General features: G+C 46.1%; 3 protein-coding genes across 8 annotated transcripts in view; 1 reads left to right on the top strand and 2 right to left on the bottom strand.

Moving 5' to 3' along the window:
• Positions 1 to 35: 35 nt before the first annotated feature.
• On the top strand, positions 36 to 4,553 carry KLHL10 (kelch like family member 10). Its single transcript, XM_009507419.2, has 5 exons — positions 36 to 445; positions 961 to 1,450; positions 2,070 to 2,687; positions 3,385 to 3,534; positions 4,085 to 4,553. The coding sequence occupies exons 1-5, from the start codon at positions 258 to 260 to the stop codon at positions 4,454 to 4,456; spliced, it is 1,818 nt and encodes a 605-aa protein (XP_009505714.1). The 5' UTR covers positions 36 to 257; the 3' UTR covers positions 4,457 to 4,553.
• Positions 4,554 to 4,642: 89 nt separating this feature from the next.
• Positions 4,643 to 10,909, bottom strand: KLHL11 (kelch like family member 11). 4 transcript variants are annotated; one of them, XR_010376323.1, is made up of 3 exons: positions 10,420 to 10,909; positions 6,016 to 10,327; positions 4,643 to 4,877 (listed from the first exon to the last, which is right to left on the bottom strand). XR_010376323.1 is itself a non-coding variant. In XM_064473400.1 (2 exons), exons 1-2 carry the CDS (start codon positions 10,890 to 10,892, stop codon positions 8,731 to 8,733), a joined length of 2,070 nt encoding a protein of 689 aa, XP_064329470.1. In that variant the 5' UTR covers positions 10,893 to 10,909; the 3' UTR covers positions 4,643 to 8,730. The 4 variants fall into 4 exon arrangements, 1 of the variants encoding a protein (XP_064329470.1); XR_010376324.1 differs by having other exon boundaries at positions 4,643 to 6,210; positions 6,989 to 10,327; XR_010376325.1 differs by having other exon boundaries at positions 6,989 to 10,327.
• Positions 10,910 to 11,859: 950 nt separating this feature from the next.
• The window catches only part of ACLY (ATP citrate lyase), a 30,243-nt gene continuing 19,870 nt past the window's right edge, over positions 11,860 to 22,232 (bottom strand). For all 3 annotated transcript variants that reach the window (XM_064473314.1, XM_064473316.1, XM_064473315.1), the window contains 15 exons: positions 20,798 to 20,939; positions 18,802 to 18,970; positions 18,188 to 18,292; positions 17,737 to 17,933; positions 17,489 to 17,570; positions 17,008 to 17,118; positions 16,363 to 16,490; positions 16,076 to 16,169; positions 15,645 to 15,799; positions 14,738 to 14,888; positions 14,082 to 14,225; positions 13,745 to 13,858; positions 13,235 to 13,317; positions 12,908 to 12,984; positions 11,860 to 12,713 (listed from right to left, as the gene is read on the bottom strand). In XM_064473314.1, the coding sequence (XP_064329384.1) occupies positions 12,619 to 12,713; positions 12,908 to 12,984; positions 13,235 to 13,317; positions 13,745 to 13,858; positions 14,082 to 14,225; positions 14,738 to 14,888; positions 15,645 to 15,799; positions 16,076 to 16,169; positions 16,363 to 16,490; positions 17,008 to 17,118; positions 17,489 to 17,570; positions 17,737 to 17,933; positions 18,188 to 18,292; positions 18,802 to 18,970; positions 20,798 to 20,939 (1,847 nt within the window). In that variant the 3' untranslated portion in view covers positions 11,860 to 12,618. The remainder of the gene's footprint in view (positions 12,714 to 12,907; positions 12,985 to 13,234; positions 13,318 to 13,744; positions 13,859 to 14,081; positions 14,226 to 14,737; positions 14,889 to 15,644; positions 15,800 to 16,075; positions 16,170 to 16,362; positions 16,491 to 17,007; positions 17,119 to 17,488; positions 17,571 to 17,736; positions 17,934 to 18,187; positions 18,293 to 18,801; positions 18,971 to 20,797; positions 20,940 to 22,232) is intronic.

Raw genomic sequence — 22,232 nt, 5'->3', positions numbered from 1 at the left:
GGTCCAGCGTCATTTGGGCTGTGGTTAAGCAAAGGCTGAGGGTGCCGGTGGAGCTCGGGAGCTGGGAGGACCAGGACCTCATTGCCTGTGGGGGGGCTCACAGCCAGTCCTGGGTCCCCCCCACATCTGTGACCTCATTATGGGGTGTATTCCAGAGCCACCAGACAGACAGGGTTCCAGAGGCGATGTTGGGAGGGCAAGGATGAAGCCCTGTAGTGCCTCAGAGAGAAGTATCTTCCACTGCCTCGGGCTTCGACATGGGTGATAGCTTGGTGCCCACCAGATACTCGCCCTCACACATGGAGAGGAAGATGAGCGCTATGGCTTGCACCGTCTTCAATGAGCTTCGCCTGGAAGGGAAACTCTGTGATGTGATCATCAGCGTGGATGGTATTGAATTCAACGCTCACAAGAACATCCTCTGTAGCTGCAGTCACTATTTCAGGTCAGTGCTTGGAAGAAGCGGGGACAGGGACACACGGCAGTTCCAAGCCTGTGTCACATTGTCTTAGTGTACCTCCAGCGCTTACACCAGCACAAAGCCTCTCACCCAGCAGTCCCCCACAGTCCCAGTACCTGCCCGGACACCAGAACTGACCCACAACCTAGTATCTAACAGCAGCTCTGGAAGTGGTGTCCGACAAACTCCCAGGTGCGGTGCAGGGCTGGGAGCGTGGCCAGCCCAGCTTATCTGCCATTGGGCGGGGGGTTCTCCCTCCCCACATACCGTTATTCTCTGGTGTTCTTGTTGAAGTAAGGCAATCACTTGCCCTGTTGCTCTCTGTCCACAGCCGGAGGCTGTGACTCCTTTTTAAGACAACCAACTAGACTAAGTAATAAACTATGCGGCCTCCCAGCATGGCTACTGCCAGCGCCCAGATTGGTGCCTGGGGAAGAAGGCACAGGGGATAATGCAGCAAAAGTTGGGTTTTTTCCCCCAGCACTGCTTTGTTTTTTCAGGGCTTTATTTACCAGCAACTGGAACAATGCAGAGAAGATGGTGTATAAAATCCCTGGCACTTCACCTGAAATGATGAGGCTCATTATCGAGTACGCCTACACCAGGACAGTTCCGATCACGGCTGACAACGTTGAAAGTTTGCTAACTGCAGCAGACCAGTTCAATATCATGGGCATCATCAGGCTGTGCTGCGAGTTCTTAAAATCCCAGCTATGCTTGGAAAATTGCATCGGCATCTGCAGACTCACAGATTATTACCACTGTCCCGACCTGCGAGAAGTAGCCTACATATTCATCCTCCATCACTTCGAGGAGATGACTAAGGTGTCTACGGAGTTTCTAGACCTCTCCGTCAACGAGCTAAAGCACATCATTGAGAAGGATGAGCTCAACGTGAAACAAGAGGATGCCGTGTTCGAGGCTATTCTGAAATGGATTGCTCACGACCCGCAGAACAGGAGGCAGCACATTGCAGTCTTGCTGGGCAAGGTCAGTGCTGTCACGGTGTGGGCCCGGGTGGCCCTGCAGGGCTGGCATGGGGCAGCCGAGCCAGAGCCGCTTGGCTTTCCTCCTAAGACTGGAGGAAACTGCAGCCTCCTATCGCTGCTCACAAAGAAGTGAGCTGTCAGACCGTTAGGCTGCTGCTGCCCTGGGGCGCGGGTTGAAGATCCTGCGCTGGGGTTGGGGCAGACCTGTTAAGTACACATTTCCTCTTGTTTAGAGCTTAAGTTTAACTGTTCCTCACATCCAGGAAGGGCCAAAGCTCACACGGGATGACATTATCTCTATATACACAAAGGTTATGAGCGTTTGCCTAGACAAGCTATACTATGCAAATAGCAGCAGGCGTGAGGGCAGTGTCAGTCTGCGTACAGGAAGGCACTGTGCCAAGCAGTGGCAGACTCCCTGCCGTGAAATCGAAAGATTTACCCTTGCACACCCTTTTCTGGACTAGCTAAAAACTACACATTCAATTCTCTGGTTCTCTGGTAAGGTTTGGACTAGACTGTAGCCTGAAAGCAAAGCCGCCCAGCGTTGGAGCTATCCACGAAGGATAGGATGTACAGCACCTGCATTCACATTCTAACTTCCCCTCTGCGCTTCTCAGGTTCGACTGGCACTGATGCAAGCAGAGTACTTCATGAACAACGTCAAAACGCACGATTATGTGAAGGACAACGACGAGTGCAAAGTTCTCATCATAAACACGCTGACAGAAATGTACAACCTCAATATGCACGGCCCATCCTACTCCGATTTCACCAACCCGCTCAGTCGGCCTCGCCTGCCCTACGCCATCTTGTTTGCTATCGGAGGCTGGAGCGGAGGCAGCCCAACCAACGCCATTGAGACATATGATGCCCGTGCAGACAAGTGGGTGAACATCACATGTGAGCAAGAAAGCCCCCTTGCCTATCACGGCACAGCTTACTTAAAAGGCTTTGTCTACGTTATCGGAGGATTTGACAGCGTGGATTATTTCAACAGCGTCAAGCGGTTTGACCCCCTTAAGAAAACATGGCAGCAGGTTGCACCCATGCACTCGCGGCGCTGCTACGTCAGCGTCACCGTTCTCAACAACTTCATCTACGCCTTGGGAGGGTTTGATGGATACATGCGCCTCAACACAGCAGAGCGGTACGAGCCAGAGACGAACCAGTGGACGCTGATCGCCCCCATGCACGAGCAGAGAAGCGACGCTAGCGCGACCACGCTGCATGAAAAGGTAAACAGACTGTGAGATTACAGAAAGTAGTTAAGGTTGAAGTATGGTGAGGAGGACAAGGAAGCAAACACACACCAGTGCGCAGCATTACACAGCGAGCAAGCGCCTGTCCTTTCAGACGGCGCGTATCAAGGTCAGGACACCCATGGAGCTCAGCCAGTGATAAACACAGCCACCACGCCGAGTGTGTCATCTAGATAGGCAAGATAGGCTGTGGGAGCAGGAAAGGTAACAAATGCTCCCTTTAACACAACCAATCATTTAAAATAAAGGGGAATAAGGTTCACATAAACCCTATTCATAAAATCCTGGAGCTACAGATAGGAAGCTCTCTAAGAGGCAGGAGCTGACTGGTGCTGCGCAGATGCAGCCAGGAGTGGTAAAACCGTTCTAGAGCTGCTTCCCACCGATAGCCCGCTTGCTGCCAGACAGTACGTTTCCCGGCCACAGGTCAAGACCGTGCCTATCTGCTTCATGCAGCTCAGGAAATAAAGGGCCTAAATCCTGATGGTCTGAACAACTCCCTGCACTTTCGTTACTTCAGACTCAGGATGACCATCGCCATTAAAACCAAAACCAAACCAAACCAAACCCCCAAAAATCCAGCCGATCCACACTCTCTCATTTTCTCCTCAACATGTTCGTCCACCAAGAATTTAACCGCCCTGCTCAGACCTTTTTTTCCTCCTGTAACCAGGTGTATATATGTGGTGGGTTCAACGGAAATGAATGCTTGATCACCGCTGAAGTGTACGATGCCACAAGAAATCAGTGGACCTTTATAGCCCCAATGAGAAGCAGAAGAAGCGGAGTAGGTGTGATCGCGTATGGCAACGAAGTGTACGCGGTAAGGGAGAGGTGGTACCTCTGCTGTAACACCTCCCAGCACGTGTAGTACTTATTTCTGCTAATCTGCTTCTCCTAGATTTTCAGGCTGGCCACTTGCTTTTCAGTGAGATTTAGGGAAGAAGGTCAGAGCCAGAATGGTTGATGTGCCCCCTGAGAATATTATCACCCGCACAATTTTTGTTATGAGCAACATGCAGACAATTTTTAAGCAGCTGCAGCAAAGAAGTTATTTTCTGTTGCTGCTAGCAGCATTAGCAGCACAGAACACTTGTTTGGTCCTGTTTATGCTACCCATATACTGCATTTAACCTCTGTAGAGGTGTAAAATCTGTCAGTTGCACAGAATAACCTTTGGAAGCTCCAGAAAGACCAAGGGTGCAGTCTGCAGCAAGCAAGCATTGAGTTCTGAGACCACATGCCCTCAGCAACGCTCAAACTGAAGTCAGGGAGGCAGGGCCAGTTACCACCTCACTTGGGTGCAAAGCGATTGGGCTGACGCAGCGGGTGAGGAAAGGCCTATTTCAAGTCCGTACCTTTGGCATTCACAGGTGGGAGGATTTGATGGAGTCAACCGTCTTCGGAGCGTGGAAGCTTACAACCCCATTGCCAACACGTGGCGCACGGTCCACACCATGTTCAATCCTCGCAGCAACTTTGGCATTGAGGTGGTGGATGACCTTTTGTTTGTGGTTGGCGGCTTTAACGGTTTTACTACTACTTTCAACGTTGAGTGTTACGATGAAAACGCTAACGAGTGGTACGACGTTCACGACATGGGTGTATACCGTAGTGCCCTGAGCTGCTGTGTGGTGCCAGGTCTATCTAACGTCAGGGAGTACGTCGCCAGGCGAGACTTCTACATGGATGACTCTTCAAAAGAAGTCAGGTTCATTTCTTCAACAAGTAGCCTGCCTGTATGAACAGCTCCACTTAGCTAATAAAGTCTTCTGAGTAGCAAGTGGATGTATTGATTTATTCTAAAATAAAAACAATTGATACAAGCCAAAAGAATATTAGTATTTAAAACCTTCATTCTAAGGCACCTCAAAACGTATGCATCAGCCCCAGCCTGCACAGCAACTTAAAAACTAAAAAGTACAACAGAATGCTAGAGAAATAAAAGGTTTATTTTCATTAATTCACTTATTACAATAAACTTTAGTACAGTGTATTTAAAGTAAAGAACATTACAGTAGGATTTGTTTCAGACACCCTATACACACACACTACTTTACCTTACTGGAAGTAAGTACAGGAGCGCTGCTTCCCCAAGCAACCTGCTGAAGTCTACATTAAAATCGACAGGAGAGTGCAGCTGCCGTGATCCACAGTGACATGGACCTATGAGGAGTATCTGACTATTAATGGTCATCAAACATCTCGTTAGTTCCACACTTTACATTCATATTAGTAATAGGATTAGATCCTCTGGAGCACCTCTTTTATCAGACTTCCGCTCAGGACTGTCAAATTAGAGATATGATTTCTACCCTAACATAATGTGGACGTAGCTGAAGATAAATCTAAGCCATAAACCACTTATTTTAAGCTTGCCTTTTTTTTTTTTTTTTAAAGACTGTTGAATGTTACAAGGTTGTATTAAAAATAACCTAGAAAGTTGCAATTCTTTGTGACTCAGTTTGTCAGCAGCAGTCAGTCTATTCTGTGACACATGAGTTGAGCCAATAGTTCTGATTTTAACGTTTACTGTAGTGGAGAAAAAGTATATTGAAATAGTATAGCAGAATGCTTGGCATAGTTATTCATAATGCATGCTAAGAAGGTGGTGTGTTTTCTTCATTTCTGGAGCAGTAGCCTACTATGTGCAAGAGAAAATCTTATTAAAAATACATACAAACCCAGCATACTAACATCAGGTAGTTATAAAATATTATGTACACATATGGCACCCAGAAATTACTACAGTGACAGCCAAGTCTAGGCAGGACGTGCCCTACTCCACTAACACTTTGAGCAGAAAGACAGGACAGGAAACATGCATTTTGTGGCACGTACTCAGTACAGGTATAGAGGTATGATTGTCATAAGGAGGAGGAAAAACTCCACCTGATGGTTTTCTACGTTAGGAAGGCCAGAAGTCAGCCCTCTAATACTTAACTGAATACACAGGAGGATCTTACTGACATTTAACTAGCCACTATAAACACAGGGAAAGAACTCCCAGGCTTTTGTTTATAGGATCATTTTATAAACACCCAGCAAGCTATGGCAGTCAAGGGCCACAAGGAATTCACAGGTTAGTGGGCTAAATTACAGCCAGAGTCAATAATGCAATTCTTCCAAACACCTACATGTGATGCAATGGACAGTTAAGACTTGTCAGTTAAAAACCATGTGCAGTGCAATTGGTCCACTTGAAGTCAAGGCTCAGAAAAACCCCAACTACTTAAAAATTCCATAGAATTGGCATAGCAAAAGTTAGAGCAAACCAGTGCTGCTCATAGTGCCCAGCACTCACCATGCAAACAAACAGACGGAGGCACAGTGCATCACGCACAGAACCGTGGCCGGCATTCACAGGTCAGGCTGTCCAGACACTAAGCTGTTTTGACACTGTCTTTGAGTGGAATGTCTTCAGTAAAATACACAGCTTCCATGTCAGCCAGAAGTTCTCGGGTAAGTGCAGTATCAATTTCGCTTAGAAAAAGAAAGACTGCAAGAAGTTTGTTCTTGCATCTAACTTTGTTGCGTGCTGCCACATGTTAAACTATTTAGTTCATACTCCAACTGAAATAATCATCTTAGTATTTCTCCCTAGACTTCGCTGACAGACTACAAGAGGGCTTTGACAGAGCTGCGGTGGTCTGACATGCTACCACCCTTCAACCGTTAGTTAAAAATCCCCACAGCAAAGTCAGTGGGGTGGAGTACGTAAAATCTTCCCAATTGTTTCTGTGCAAAGTTGGGTGAAGTACCTTAAAGTCAGCTCCCACAGATTTAAGCTAAATCAGCGGATTTAATACTAAAGCTGTCAGGCTTTTTCACACTTCTATTCACAAACCGTGATGTAGGGGAAGTAATTCTTAAACTATTCCAGCTATCAGCTCTTGCAGATTTGGGACAGACTCCACTGATTAACCCCTTGCCTTCAGGTCTGCATGAGCTGATTTGGTAACAGGCACTTCTGAACACCAGCCTTAAACCTAAACAAGTTTACCTAATTCCTCTCTTACATTAGGCCAGCATCGTACAACTTAACAATCCAACAGGCAAATAAAACACAACACAGTTACCACAGATAAGTAAACTGAGACTAAATTTAGGATTTTCAAGGTTTGTTTTGGGTTTTTTTTTTTTATAACAAGGCTAGATTATTCTGTTTCAGAAAGACAAGTTATTGATATCAGAAGTAGCAAGTGAACTGCAAAGCTGAGCATTAAGGGACGTACACATCAGAGAACCTATACACACTATGTGGTTGAAAGACTTACCCAGTGTTTCAGATATGATCTAGGTTGCCTGCTGAATTGGAAAATGAGAAGTATCAGCTCAGAAAGCTAAACAATTAAAAAAACAAAACAAAACAAAACACCAAACTGTTTAGAAGTTCTTTTGCAAAGATGATGCCCACATCAAAACCACCAGCAAATCATCATATGAACCAACGACAGTAACCAGATTCTCCAATGTTTGTCTACACAAATTCTGGAACACCCTGTTTATTCCTCCCTTTCCCCTTCCCTTCGCTAAGATCCTGAGTTCAGCTGCAGTGAAAACCTGGAATATTCAAATGAAGGGAAGCATGGGGAAGAAAAGGAGGTAGGAAGGATGCACTGAATCCACTAGTAACCTAAGCTGTCCTGGAGCTCTTTGGATCAGGGAGGAGGAGTGTTCAGTGGGACAGTCAACCAAGAGGCAGTGATGCTCTGAAGGAAATAGTCCACACTCTGTTCCTTGGGGGTGTAGCAGTAAGCAAACCTGGGCCAACCAGGGCACTGGTTTATGTAAAACCACCTCAAAACGCCAAAAGGTATTTAAATCAGGTTAAATCTTACCGCCACAGCATGTGGGTAAATGAAAATATTTAAAGACTGCAAAAACCTCCAGGTGCCTCTAAAAATGTTCTTGTCATCAGTAACTGAGAGCCAACTATCTCCCTTCAAGAGGAAGGCCAAGCGCTGGTTTGTTAAGGAGCGCTGCAGCACAGCTACTCAGGAAAGTTTCTCAGGAAAGTATACCGAAGGCAAAGGGTACTGATTGTCAAAGACAGGCTGGAAACAGGCTCGTGGGCGTTCTGATCACTTTTTCACTAGAATTAAAACATGTGCAACATTTGAAAAAGGACCTAGAAGTAGCTCAGGTTTCAATCTATTAACGTGAAATTATCTAATTCTCACTAGTCCACACTGACAGAAGTGAACAGTCCATGTTGGTGAGTTGCTACTTCGCTGGTTTTCACTCCTTTTATCAGGCTGATCATTGCCCCAAGTCTCTAATGAAGCTGTCAAAGACAAACTCAAAGCATCTTCAGATACACCTAAAAAAACCTACTGCCTCAAGTTCTCTGTTTTAGCATGTCTTGTGTTCTACCAATCATCCATTTATAAACTTTGCAGCCTCTCTACAACATACAGATACAAAATATTTGATACACATAGAAACATCCTGAAGTAATTTTATAAAGAAAGATTGTGCTTTTGTTCTCATATGTAACTATTGCACTTGCCTCCAACTTGGGAAAGCGAAGTACAGTAACACCAACTCTACGTGAAGTTTAGTCACTGAGGAGGAGTGAATCAAAGGAATGTCAATATATAAGTGCAAATAAAACAGGTGCTTTCAAGCACACACAAATGTAACAGCTAAATTATTAAGGTAGAGATATTTGATTTTCAAAATAGGACTGTTAGAGAGTAACTCTACAGAAATCCTTGAAAACAAAGATCTGAAGAGAGAAATAACAGACTTAATGTTCTGGGAGATATTTCACAGCCCGTTACACAGGCTAGTTCTTCCCTGGGCACCATTAAGTAATACTGTTGGACTAACATAGTTTCTCAATTCCCACCCATCCTCAACTTCTGAGCTTATGTATTGAAAATTAAGAAAAGATGGTGGTTTTATGCATCAAATCCAATCAAAACCCTCATGTCTTATAAAGACATATCAAGCCTAGCAAAATGGTTTAGCACAGTATTTCCTAGATTAATCAGGAGGAGTGATATTCAAGAAACTAGCACTCGATCTGTGAGCGTGGCATTCTCCGCAAGCTTAGGGAGTGTCGGTGTATTTCTTGCATCTGCCTTTCCTGCATTTGCCTTATTCTATCTTTTTGCCACATCAAGTTTTGTGGCATAGGGTATCTTTGTGTTCCCTGTAAGCACCTGAACGGAATTCTGACATGGCAGGCTGTTGCTCTGCAGCGAGGCTGAGGCATAGGAGGCAAAAGCATCCAGCGCTTTCTCTCAGCACAGTAACGATAGGCCTCTTTCCTGTATTGTTTGTCAATATCATCGCTGTTCTTCCACCCCCCAATGATGAAAACATCATCTTTATAATAACAAATAGCTGCTCCTTCAATGCTAAGAACCTCTGGGGGCAAGCTTTCAAGTATTTCATCCGAGGCCCTGCCAGAGATCTTTATCTTGGCTTCCTCATTATCTATAGGGTAACTCTTGGGGCAGCACGATGCTGTATGGTAAAAGTTTGTGTTAGCAACAGACATCTGAAAAGAGCAATAATTATCAATGAGCGGCAGAGACTCCACATCCTGCCACTGCCTTGTTTCAGCATCGTATCTGATAATAACTGCCCTCAACCCATCTTCGCTATCACTGTCAACTGGGGTACGAGCAGCAACATACACAAACCGGTCTTCTACAGAAACAGCTTTGACATCACGGAGAATCTTTGGTGCTGACTCCAGGTTAAGCCATTTGTCTTGCTCGGGATTATAAATGGCCACATCTTTAAAGCCAGGACTGAAATTGCCATGTCCACCAATACTGTACAAGTTTCCCCTAACTTCAGTAAGGCCAAAAGAATGCTTTCTGGTTATTAGATTTGAGACTTGCTCCCAGATATTTCTGTTTGGATTGTACCTTTCTACAGTCTTGGCAAACCCTGGCTCCATGGAGCCAGCCACATAAACGTAAGATTCTGTCACAGCAACAGCATGCCCATCAAGATGATTATGTATGTGCGGTAAGTTTACCCACCTATCTTCGTCGATGAAATACCCTACGCACTCACTCAAGTAATCTCCTCCCTCCGATACACCACCAATCACCATAATGACGTCCATGTTTTGTCCAAAACGCGGCAACAACGCTACAGGACAAGTGGAATGTTGTAGATTACCAGACTGCAGGTTCTCAGACCGCAAGGCATGACTCTCCACAGCTTCGGACACTAATTTAACACAGGCTTCATTGCTCGATACCAGCCTTTCAGACTTGACGTGGCGAGTAAGGTAGGTGGGTTTCATCTGAGACAACCTAAGCAGTTTAAAGAGATCTTCAAAGTACCTCTCTCGTTCCTCAGGATTTTTCTGAACCCACTTCAAAACGGTCTCGAAGAGGATTTCTTCAGAGTCCACTGTGATCTCCGAGTCTGAGAGCCAGTCTCTGATGAGGTGAAAGGGCAGAGTGTAGAACTCCTCATCTTGGATAACTTTGTAGAAGTTTCTCCTGATCATATCCTGAGCTCTGAGGGCCAGCTGATTCAAGGAATACATGTGGGCTAAGCTGTGAACCGCAACGCAGTTGGAGAGGTTGAGCTTCTTCTTCAGAAACTCCCCACAGAACTCTTTTAACCGGGTCAGCAGAAACCTGCAGAACAAACCAACAGGGGTGATGCTGCGGCGCGGTCGCTGCCGGCTGGGCCTCGGCCAGCCCCCCCCCGGGCCCCGGGCCCCACTCACCTGTCCGCCATCTCCAGCACCTCATGGACGTTGCCGGGGCTGACGCGGATGGTGCCTGTGTACATGAAGCCGACGACGGCCTCCACCGTGTCGGGGTCGGGGCCGCCCTCCGAGCTCCACTTCTGCAGCTCCACGCGGCCCGAGCGCGACTCCGCGAAGCCCCCCGAGAGCAGCGGCGTGAAGTACTCGGTGGCGGCGGCCAGGACGGAGCGGTGCGCCCGGTACTCGCGGGCCGCCCCGGGCCGCCCGCCGCCGAAGGCCAGAGTGATGTCGCAGTACAGGCCGTGGCGGCGCTGCTCGTTCTGCCGCCAGGCCAGGTCGGAGCAGTGCGCCGGGCACCCGAACTCCTCCGCCTCCACCTCCCCATCCACCCCGCCGCCGCGCGAGCCCCCGCCCTCCGCCTCCGCCGCCGGTGGACCCGGGCCCGGCTGCGGCTGAGGAGAGGCTGCGGCCGCCGCCATCTTGTCCGACATGGCGGGTTGCAGCCAGTGCGCCTGCGCGCCGGGGGAGAGCGCCGCGCGCCGCGCTGCCCCCTGGCGGGAAGCGGTGCTGCCGCCGCAGGCAAAATGGCGGCCGTTGTCACTGCCGGAGCGGCCGCGGCGCCGCGTCCCCTCAGCCCCGGCCGCCGTCACCGGCGGGCAAGGGCTGCCCTGAGGGGAGCAGGGCTGGGGCCGAGGTGAGTGCCCCCCTCGTGGTTCAGTAAGCAGACGCACCAGGGCCCCCCGCCCCGGCCCGCCCGCCTCAGGGGAAGGCGGGGCGGGGACCGCCGGCTCCTACTCCCCTCGCCTCGGGCGCTGCTGCCCGGCGAGCGCGAAAAGCCCGTCAGGGGGGAGCCCCCTTTGGGGGGGCCCCGAGGTGACAGCGGGGGCGGCGGCCAGAGCCGGCGGTCCCTGTCCTTTGGCACAAGGGCGGCTCAGCGGGCGCCTTGCGCTTGCAGGGGAATGGGATCGCTTTGCCAAACGGCATAGGTACCACAGACCAGAAATACACCCCTAGTCTTATTCAGAGCTGTGAGCTAGATTTTTGATTATTTTTCTCCTTAACATCACTCTCAGGCAAACCTGCAGGGAAGGGACTTTACCTGAGGAATTCACTCCAACTAAGGTACACTTTTTTTTTTTGTTAACTAGAATGAAGTGAGCTGTAGTTGATTATTTCAGTTTACTACACAACATGATAATAGTTTCCTAAACTCTTGTATAATACTATATCAATTATAGATTACTTTCCTTCTCTAATTTGCTAGATTTCATCTCAACACACACTGAAACAGGACAAGTTAAGTCTGTGTGTTGGTCCCCCCACTTAAATCAACCAGAACACGCACCACAAGAGGAATAACTGCTCTGAGGTTTGGTATTTTGTTGCTTCCCGGCTTGTCACACATTCTATTTGACACAGTTTGGGACCAACTTTTAGAAGCGAGAAGTGGAAAAAGAATCAATTAGTAGTGTATCATTTATTTGAGTTAGGTTACAATACACAGACAAGTAGGACGCTGAAGTTACTACTGCAATTATTTTTGCATCTGCAGATAATGAGTGACATCCCATACACCAGCAATCTAACAGTAAATGAGAAATTGTTTGCATAAATACAGACACTGGAATACATGTAGTTTCACAGTTTTAACAGCAGTATGTTACAACTTTACACTTTAAATTACTACACCAGAGTTTGAGTAACATTGGTTATACATCAGCAGTGGTCCCACTATTCAGGATACAATCAGACTGAAGATGAGAACACAGTAAACAAATTGAAAAACAGCCAACCACAAAAAAAAAAAAGCCCAAGTTATGGCTTATGGGAATGATGGGTACTTCCCCCTCTACCGGGAAAAGTTACAGCTTGTTCCAGAGTAACAGATCTTCCACAAGTTCAGTAAGACTGTGCCTGTGAGCAAAACTCCCCTCCCCCAAACCCTTAAAAATCTTTTCTGGAAACAAAATGAAACAAGAATAGAAAATAAAAGGGTGAGACAGTATTAAATACAGCAGGTAACATGGAATATCGCAAGTTTTGGTTTTTATTAGAGTAAGTTTCTATTCTTATAAAACAGTTGCTTTGCACAGTTTGAGCGGGCAGCTCAATGTCTATGTACCAATGGCCTTTATACATCAAAGTCCCATTTGCGGCTGTCCTCTGTGCAGGCTTCTGTCTTCTTGCAGTGACATTCTGAGGCAATACTACAGGTTCTCACATAGTCATGTGCTCTGGTAGAACATAGGATATGTCATCCCACGGGTGACGGTACAGACCTTGCTTCAACCTCTTCTGATCCAGGTAGTGTCCTAAAACAAAAGTGGGTTATGTTACAAAACTTCTGCTCCTCCTCCTAGTCTTACTTTGCCTTGAAACAACTTTGATTCCTCTCTTCCCACAACTAGTGTTTCAGACTGAGTCCCCAGAGGTTCACGTGTCTCATGTTCACAGTCGCAGGGCATCCCCTAGTAGGGGGGAAGGCGCAGAAAGACGGCAAACTTACCAATGAATCCCATACTCCTGCCTAGTACAAAGATGCCATTAAGAGCTCCTATATCAATATATTCATCTGCTTCTTCCCTGCAAGAGAAAAGAAATTAAATAGTTCCTCATAGTGATCTATTTAAGGAATCAATCATAGACAGGCTATGAGTCTGCTCTAGTGCCAGTAGGAACACCAAATTAATGTGAAAGCTTCCTTCCCCCAAGCCTAGGCTGCATTTCCTTCACAATGTCCTTTTGAAATCCTGGCGCCACGTGAGCTGGCATTATGGCTCCCATCATTTTTATAGGGCCATGACCCAAGAGAACCAGCCCGCTACCTACTTACCGTGTGAAAGAGCCACAATTCCTGAGAACGTCAACAAAGGCAACTCCAATAAAGCCATCTACATTCAGGATAAGATTTGGTTTCTGCAAGAAATGAAAACACACCCCAATAAAGACGTTAACAGTGGCAAATGATGTTCACCTGGCAGCTTCCATCCTCAAGGGTAATTTGAGGGTTGCCCATAATTGTGGGCACACAAGCTAGGGATAGAGAAGGCTGTTCAGCAACTTGGGCGGGAGCCACACTTAATGCGAATGATGGAAAAACAATGGGCCTGCATTTGGTTCAGACCACAGAGATTATCTGCCACAGCCCATCATGTGTGCTAGCTCTGCCTCAGATTTAAAGCATACAGCCTTACCAAACTGTAGTTGTACTTGGCCCATAGAAATACAGAACCCCAGCAACAATTTATGAAGCAGTGCAATTAAAATACAGTATTAACCCCACGTCACTTGTCCCCTAGTAAGAAAAAGTGCTCAAGAGGAGATAAATACTAGTGCATTTCACCTTGGAAGTTGTAATTTTTTCCACTTCGAGTGCATAGTCCAACAGTGGGGTGGCAGGGAAATGCTGCTTCACATAGTCTTTGAGAATCTGAACTCTCATGTCTGGGTTATTTATCTGCAAGTTAAGAACATATTACAGTCACTGTTGCTGCCTCTTACACAGGTACTTGCCATAAGCTTTACTATTTGTAGGCTTAGGATTTATAAGTCCTGAGAATTTGGTCAATAGCTGCCTCTGCAAGTTGCTCATTTTCTTTCCTTTTTTTTTTTCCTTCCTCTCCTCCGCCCCTCTAAAAAACCAAACAGACCTCCAGTTTGTACTAACGCAGTTTTCTTACTGATTTGACTCTGTGTCCAATGCCCATGATCAATTTCCCTTCTTTCTTCATCTTATTCACAAACTCCATAGGGATAATCCCACTGTCGAAGGCTTTGCTGAACATTTTAGCTGCAGCATCCAGTGCTCCACCAAACCGGTCACCCTGGGTATGATACACAAAGGGAATTACAGCGAAGGACTCCGCAGTTAAGGTACAAAACAAGCATCAATGTGGCATTCATGAAATTAAAGTCAGGCAAGCACTTGAGATAAAGTATTTGTTTATAACAACACAAGTGTCAATATGTAGCCAACACCATCTCCACGAGAGGCAAAGTGTGGGGGAAAATGCTATTTAAAATCTGTTTTATTAGATTTTCGCTTGTCAGTGTTGAAAGAGGCTCGGCAATCTTATAGGGACAATGCTGACAGCAATTTGGCCACTACGAAATATTTCTAGACTCAAACAAGTCTTGCTAACTTGAAAAATGGACTAGGTTTTAAACCTAGAGCATCAAGCTATTAGAGTTGAATTCAACAGAAATTCAAAGCATGAGTGAACAGACACAACCTGTCCATGGCTCTGCAGCCAATCTAAACCTTAAATTAATAGTAATAAAACCTGAACAGACTAATGAGTAGCAAAGCCAAATCTCCTGGAGATTAAGTACGTACAATAGTAAGAAGGCCTGAAGTGAGACTTGAGACAAGATCTTTTCCAGCTCTTGCACAGACAATGGTGTTGTGGGCTCCAGATACAGCAGGTCCATGATCTGCTGTTACCATCAAACACATCTCAATGAATTGGCAGGCATACTTTGGTAACCTGTGCAATGAAGAGACTGAAGTCATTTATGGTATAGAAAAATTAATAACAAGACACTTGGTGTTATACTGCACAGTGATTTTCAGTTTAGGTGTATGCTTGAAAGAAGTAGAACAGAGAAAGGGAGCTCTAGGGTCACAATACCCGTCAGTGCATCCCAGTACCCTTCTCAGAGATCAGATTATTAGTCAGCTTCCACAGGAGCTGTTTAGCTCAAAGCTGAGGGTCAGTTTTGGAGGCTGAGTTTGCATACACTCAGCTGACTGATCAGTAAGCTCTGTGGGCCCCTCTGAGGGGAGCCATGAGCCTCCTGTTCTGCTGAGCCAGAGATTCCAGCTAGTGCCAAGAGTGCCTCTAATGAAAGCACGATCAGATGAAGGCAGCAAACTTCTGCCGTTCAGAAGTTTCCCTGTAGGCTGGTTAGCAAATGTTTGTAAACTCCCCAATCTCTGCAGAGTCGAGGTGACAATTATACTAAGGAAGTAGTCAGAGCATGTGAAATAGGCCTAGGATAGAGAAATTTCCATAATGCACCACGAAACTTGTGGAAGGTGCTATCCAAAGACTAAGACATACTGTATGAAGCCTTGAAACGCTGATGTGGTCTCACAGGAGAGGATATAGAGACGGCATTTCTAATGAATCTACCTTCGGAAAGGAATCCTAGAGTTACCTTTGTGCTTAGAAGTCTATTAAAAACCAAGGAAAACTTCAAGCCTTCTAGAATTTGGGAGCTTTCACAAAAAGCTGCCTCACCTCCTTTGAAACCAGAGCAGGCCCAGAACCCCTCCAATTCCCATCTCTTCTTTGAAGACCTCAGTGATTGGCATCCCAGCATAAATCAGTTCCTGACCTCTCTCGTCACAGATACTTGTCATAAAGGAAGCTGGTTTGCGGATCAGCCCCAGCTCCTGAAATCACAGCATAAAGATGGGATTTTAAACATTCCACATTAGAAGCAAGGAGCAGTAGGAGGCGGAGTGGTCAAACGACGATGCTGTAAGCTTGCCCTCAGAGTGGCTTCCACAGCCTCGAACCAGTGTAGCCAGTGAGCTCACAGAAAACACTATAAAGTGCCAGATAAAACCCCAAGGCAACACCATTATCACCGTATGTGTCCAGAATCACAGCAAACATCCTGTCTAGTTTCTAAGGAACCAAAAAGCAAGTAAAACAGCACAGCTCACCCTTGCCCAGGAGTAATCCATTGGCACAGTTGGAGGAGGCACTTCCTCAGCTGGTTCAATCACTCTTTTGGCCACAAGATCCTGGTAGACAGACCTAGGGAGAGAATCCATTTATTAACTTAAGTCCTTTTAAGAGATACAAGTGAGGTGGCCTTAATCTAGACCTTAAAAACCCATGATGAATAGAAGTTGCTTCCTTAAGCAGGAATATATTCCTTTATCAGGCTGGAATCAGCACCCTAACAGTTTTTGTCCGCTGCTGAAGGTGGCCTGTTAATGTGACTTACTGAATGACTTCTCCTAGTTCATCAAAACTCCGGGGAACAAACACGCCAGCTTCCTTCAAGGCTTGATTCTTTGCAACAGCAGTTTCAGAAGCCTGGTTGGCACAAGCTCCTGCATGGCCAAACTGCACCTACAAACAAGAAGACAGCAGTAAGGAATACAAGTTTTTTACCTGCAGAAAGTAAAACAGAATAAAGAACCGAGTAGGAAACTGGTGGGAGGAATACCAGTGACTGCACCATCTACCTTCTTATTTGGGCTGACAGAACAGCCAGTACTGCAATATGCAGGGCATTTTCTGATCTGGAATCACTCCAGGTTCTTCCTCCCTGAACTCCCCTGCTCTCCAGAGCTCCTTAACATGCATCTTTCCCATTCCCACTCCCACTCGAGAAGCAGGTGGCTGTTAGAATCTGTTGTATCCCCTAGGATGTCTGGGCTCTCTTTACAAGTATGCAGAAGCCCTTGGAAATCTCCAGTGGCAGACTGCAGAAGCACAAAAAGCTTTTACCATTTATTAACTTCTGCATGTTAAGTTGCGACTGGCAATCCTGGAAGGTTTAGGCACAATGAGAGAAGTTGGCTTTTTTCCTTCCTGTCAAGGATATATACTTCTATCATGCATTTGTCCCCATTTTTGCACATACCTCTGAAGAGAACATGGTGGCACAAGTACCAATACACCAGCACACCACTGGCTTGGTGATACGACCTTCTTTAATACCCCTGCAGATCTTATACTCTTCTGTGCCTCCAATCTGCAGAGAGAGAGCGAGCTGAGCTGGTTCAAAACTCTGCACTTCTGTAGAAACCAGCTCCGAGATGCACATGGAAGCGTCACTTGGATTTTTTTTTTTCTCCTTTTTCATTAAGTAACAGCTGAAATCTCAGAACAAAGCCTCCTTATCTGATTTTTTTTTTAAAGTAGGGGAGACTATGCTTTTCTGTGGAATACACTCTATTTCTTTTGGTTAAAGAAGCACAAAATAAAAATTCAGACATTCAAGACCAGTATGAATAGCTGCCACTTTTCTGTAACTGTTATTTAGCATCCTTGCAGCCAGGTCAGATGTTCCCAAAACAAAACACTTGGGTATTTCTAGGTAGCAGTGAACTGGTCTCACTCACCTCTCCAAGTACTACAATCATTTTCACTCCTGGAGTATCTTCATAACGCAAGACATGATCCATAAAAGTTGAACCAGGATATCTGGGTAGAATACAGGGAAAATGGTAGAAGTTGAATTTATTTCATAAACTTCTCTGAAAGAATAGAAGTTAGCAGCCAACCTGGCCTTCTTCCTCCAAATTACTAACAGTTCTTCTGTTGACTGACTTTAAAAAATGGTGTCTTTGTTGAAGATGCAGACTCCTACCTGTCTCCTCCGATGGCCACCCCTTCATAGACCCCATCAGTGGTTCGGGAAATGATGTTGTTGAGCTCATTGGACATTCCTCCGGACCGTGAAACATAAGCCACACTGCCAGGACGGTACAGTTTTGATGCTAAGATATTATCCAGCATGCCTCCTGTGTTGCCTATTTTAAAGCAACCTGGTTTGATCCCACCAACCTACAAGAAAATTAAAGACGTAAAGCCCTTCAAAATATACATGAAACTTAGGAACATTCCTCTAAGACAGTCTCATCAGTATTTATACATTTATACAAATGGAAGACTGTAACGTGACCTTAAAATGAGAAACTAACATGCATTTTATAAGACTAAAGACAAATGGATTGTAGCATATACTTCATCCTTCAGAGAAAGCTGATCTCAAGTTTAAGGCAGATGGACAAGAGGGGAAAAAGGTCACCAGTTCTTACAGTTGCAGGCCCAATGATAGTGACTCCTTTTTTATCCGCTGTCTTGATCAGTTTGCGTGTCAGGGCCTCTGGAATGCCCTCGGCAATAATGGCAATGGTGCGGATCTGCGTCAAGATAAAAAAAAAAAAACCATTAGCACCCCCCAGCATCACCACCCTAACGAAATCTGCGGGAGAGAGAAGGCAAACAGCTGCTCACAGGGCAAGGTCAGCTCCTGCCTTGTCAGGCCTCTGGGAGGTCCGTGCTGTGCACTCTCACACAGGAATGCCCAGCGCACGGATCTGCACGCTACCGTCACCTTCACAGCAGTCTGAATGTACTGTTGAGAGACTTTTATTTTCTCCCCCTTGCACTGTATTTTAACCAACCCAAAGTAATCACTCCTAACAGAGGTGCAGAATTTCTCTTGCACAACTTGCAAGTCCAGCATTAGAATCTGCTATGCAACTCCAATATCTGCCTCAGACTCTCTAAGGAGTCAGAATTGAGGTATTTATCCACAACGTTGGAAGACAAGCCAATTTGCTGATGTCATCATGGTTTCAGAAACACTGGCACCCTGCTGCCAAGATCTTCCTTCTTTTCTTGGGCTTTTTCTAGATCCCCCACTCACCTGTGGATAATTCATGGTTTCAACAGTGCTGTCATAAGCAGAGCGCAGAGATGCAAAGTTGATGAGAACATCCACCTCTGGGTGCTTCCTCATGGCATCTGACATGTTCTTGTAGACCGGGATCAGGATTTCTTTGTGACCCCAGTAGAACTTCTGCCTGTGGTCACCGCTGTGGAGGGGAAGATGAAAGAGCCCTGACTCTTAAGGTTACTGGAAAGACGAAGGGATACGGTGCATGCAGATAGAGGAGTTTACAAACCCCAATTCTCAGACACCAAGACTGACTGTGAGACTCACTAGCAAGTAAGCGTACATGGGGAGGGACCATACTAACAGCAGAAGGTTCTTCACAGTATAGAACAGAGCAGCATATGGAAGGAGACGGGCTAATGGGGACAGAGGCATCCAGCAAGATGAATAAGCTCTCCCACAGTGAAGTTACCAGAGCCTCAATTCTACTCCAAGCTGGAAGACAGAATGAGGCACAGAAAGAGTAATGAATGAGATGCATGCAAAGCTGCATTACTGGGCTGGAACAAATACTGGGCTGGGGCAACAGGAAACCATGAACAGCCAGGGCAGCAATGTAGAGGCCTGTCAACTTTCCAATTCTGCTACAGTGAGACTCTACCTACCCTGCCCCACACATGCTGAAGGAAAGTTTCACTGTAGGTGTTCTCTTTTATGTACAGTAGGTGCTGCTACTGGAACTTCACTGAAATCTGTACTGTTCAATTGTTTAAGAGTCTGGAGATACTGGCTGCGTTCCCATACAGGTACCTTTGTAACAGAACATTCCAGGTTTTGCCAGCCTGGCTTCCTCCAAAAAGTCAAGCAGAATCAGATAATTGTAGGTAACCTTAAACTTTTAATCTCTACTGCTTTTTCTTCATTAAACAACTGCGGCACTGCAAGGGGTTGCCACTCATCTATAAATGTGACTATGCCTGCACTCAGTTTTAGCACCCTGAGGTTTGTCCTTGCTGAGAAGATATTACAGAGCTGCAATTATCATCAGAGCTGCAGACTAACAGCACAAGGTATTTAACTGTCAAGAGGCAAAGTCCTCTGCAGGACAGAGGTTGATTAGACATCAGCTATCCTGGATGTCTGTAAATATCACAGAAGTGAAACAAACCTCCTACCTTTGTATGTGCTCCCAGCTCACTGCCTCAGCAGCAGGCCAGACAGCCACTCCTTTCCTTCTCGCTACTTGCCCTGTTTGACAGGGAGACCCCCCGCCACTCATAAGGTACGATAACAAAACAGCTTGTGCACAGCTGTGCTATGGAGGTTCCTCCTGAGGGCACCTTGAACACCCAATAGCCTCCCTCACCCCCGTTAGCTGTGGGGATAAAGTAAAAGAGGGCGAATACCACAAGAGAACTCTCCAGCCCACTGAAAGATACACACACACGCTGCCTGGTAAGAAACTATTGCCGCTACAGGAACAAGGAGAAACAGGATTTTTTTTTTTTTTTTTAATTTTGTTTGGGTACGTGACAGACAGGCTGCTTTAGATTCTGGCTAATATTTGGAGGGGAAAATTCCAGCTGCTGCAGGCACAAATCAGGATGTCTTAGACAAGCACGCAGCAAACGGTGGGTGAGTGGAAGAAACCTTACGTAACCTTACTGCCTCTGCTAAGCCAGTGGGCTGTTAAAGAAAGCCCAACTAGCCACGCCTTCCTTACTTGCTGAGTGAAGGATCATTATTTGGACACCCTCTGAAAGAACATGAAGTGGGACTTAAATTACGTGGCTAACATTAAGCTGTTTCAACAGAGCAGCCTGAAATCAATGGTTGAGGCAGAAAGGAAGCAGTCTGCAAAGCCAGCCTGATGGTGGAAGGGAGCACAGGAGAAGGTGTGAAAGCAGAGATGTAGACTAGGGCAGAGCTACACTAAAGAACAGCAGAGACTGGAAGAGGAGGAAGCTGATAGAAGAATCTGAGGGAAGCAGTCAGAAAAATAATGCAGCCAACACACGCTACTTACGTGAATGGATAGACCATAGCAGCTACTGAAGGTTCATCCCGGGAGCAAATATAATCAAAGTCCAGCATTCCTTGCACAGCCCGCGTCTGCATCCCCCAGATGATAGCTTTGGTGTGACGGCTGAACAGGGTTGTAGCTTTACCTGCTCAGAGGGGGGGGGAACCCCAAAACAGAACACATTCAAAATGTACATCTGTGCAAGACAAAAAGCTGCAACTGTGCCAAATGTCTGCTGAAAGTCTCCCAGACAAGCATATTCCCCCTCCCTCCAGACTGAACCCAACAGGTGAACTGCAGGATGTAGTGGCCACACTGTCCAAACTAAGGAAGAAACCGTAGGTGAAGCAGCATCCCCCTTCCCGGGATTCTGAACAACAGCCAGGTTTTGGGTTTCACAAAATGGGCAAGTGCTGAATCACAGGCAGGGAGCTGGTGTAGGAGAGGAGAGATAAGTGAAAACTGCCTCTTCCTCTTCTCACATGGGCCACTCATGTTCCTCCCAGACGGTTCTATTCTGCAAAGCTGAAGAGGAAGGGAACTTTGAGTTTTACTTGTTTGGGTATGGCCTACAGTCTGGGAGACCCACGGGAGGTTTGCCTCCTCCGTTTGTCAGGGCACCACAGTAGGATGATAGGAAATAAAAAGAAAAGCAGGAAATGGAGGGGACCAAGGAAGCAAAGGAGCTCTACATACTCAGCTTTTGTTTTCATGTTTGTTTTTTTTATGATCAGAATCCAACACAAACCTGATGGCTCCAAGAACTTATATATGGCCCAAAACATGGCTTCAGAGGACAGAGTCACAGGAAAGGCAGCAGTTCAGCAAGTGAGGATGGACTGTTGGCCTAAAGTATATTTACACCACTTGTCACAGCAAAACATCAAGTTCCTCCCTTTGACTCCAGGCAGAGTTCATTTTAAAACTCACAAGAACTCAGAGCTGATCCAGCTGCTAATGCCAACTCAGTCTACCACTAATTTCTTTTTGGCTTTGAATCAAAGGTAAGCAGCATTAGGGATTAAAGAGGATATTGTTCTTCAGGCTTTAACAAGAAATCAGTCACTGTTCTTCAGCCCTACATGTTCACAGTTTAGATGTGCTGCCACATGACTTCTTACTAGGAAACTGCCTATTCTGAAAAACTGCGTTTATCTTGCAGGTGCCTGCAAGGAGGTGAGATTAGTATTCATAGGTACGGGAAAATTCAGGCCCAGAAGAGTGATGCTGTTTGTCTGAGAGTTCCCCATCTGCTGTCTCTCTTATGATATGGGAGATGGCTTGAAGCTCTACTTTGACCCTGATTCAGCATTTTTTTCTCATCCAGCACAGAGCTCAAGGAGTGCTTAAAGTCCCCATAACTTCACTGAGCACAAGCTTTAATGGCTTGCTGAACTGATAAGGCAACAAGAACATTTAGTTCCTTCAGTGACTTCTC

The sequence above is a fragment of the Phalacrocorax carbo genome, chromosome 25 (assembly GCF_963921805.1).
Source record: "Phalacrocorax carbo chromosome 25, bPhaCar2.1, whole genome shotgun sequence".
NCBI classification, from domain to species: Eukaryota; Metazoa; Chordata; class Aves; order Suliformes; family Phalacrocoracidae; genus Phalacrocorax; species Phalacrocorax carbo.
This window is presented reverse-complemented; position numbering and strand designations above follow the sequence as displayed.

Bases quoted from the DNA above. Each gene is read 5' to 3' on its own strand.
- KLHL10 (XM_009507419.2), top strand. From the start codon at position 258: ATGGGTGATAGCTTGGTGCCCACCAGATACTCGCCCTCACACATGGAG. The intron at 446-960 runs GTCAGTGCTTGG...TTGTTTTTTCAG, and splicing joins AGCTGCAGTCACTATTTCAG to GGCTTTATTTACCAGCAACT. The intron at 1,451-2,069 runs GTCAGTGCTGTC...TGCGCTTCTCAG, and splicing joins TTGCAGTCTTGCTGGGCAAG to GTTCGACTGGCACTGATGCA.
- KLHL11 (XM_064473400.1), bottom strand. From the start codon at position 10,892: ATGTCGGACAAGATGGCGGCGGCCGCAGCCTCTCCTCAGCCGCAGCCG. The intron at 10,328-10,419 runs GTGAGTGGGGCC...TTTGTTCTGCAG, and splicing joins GTGCTGGAGATGGCGGACAG to GTTTCTGCTGACCCGGTTAA.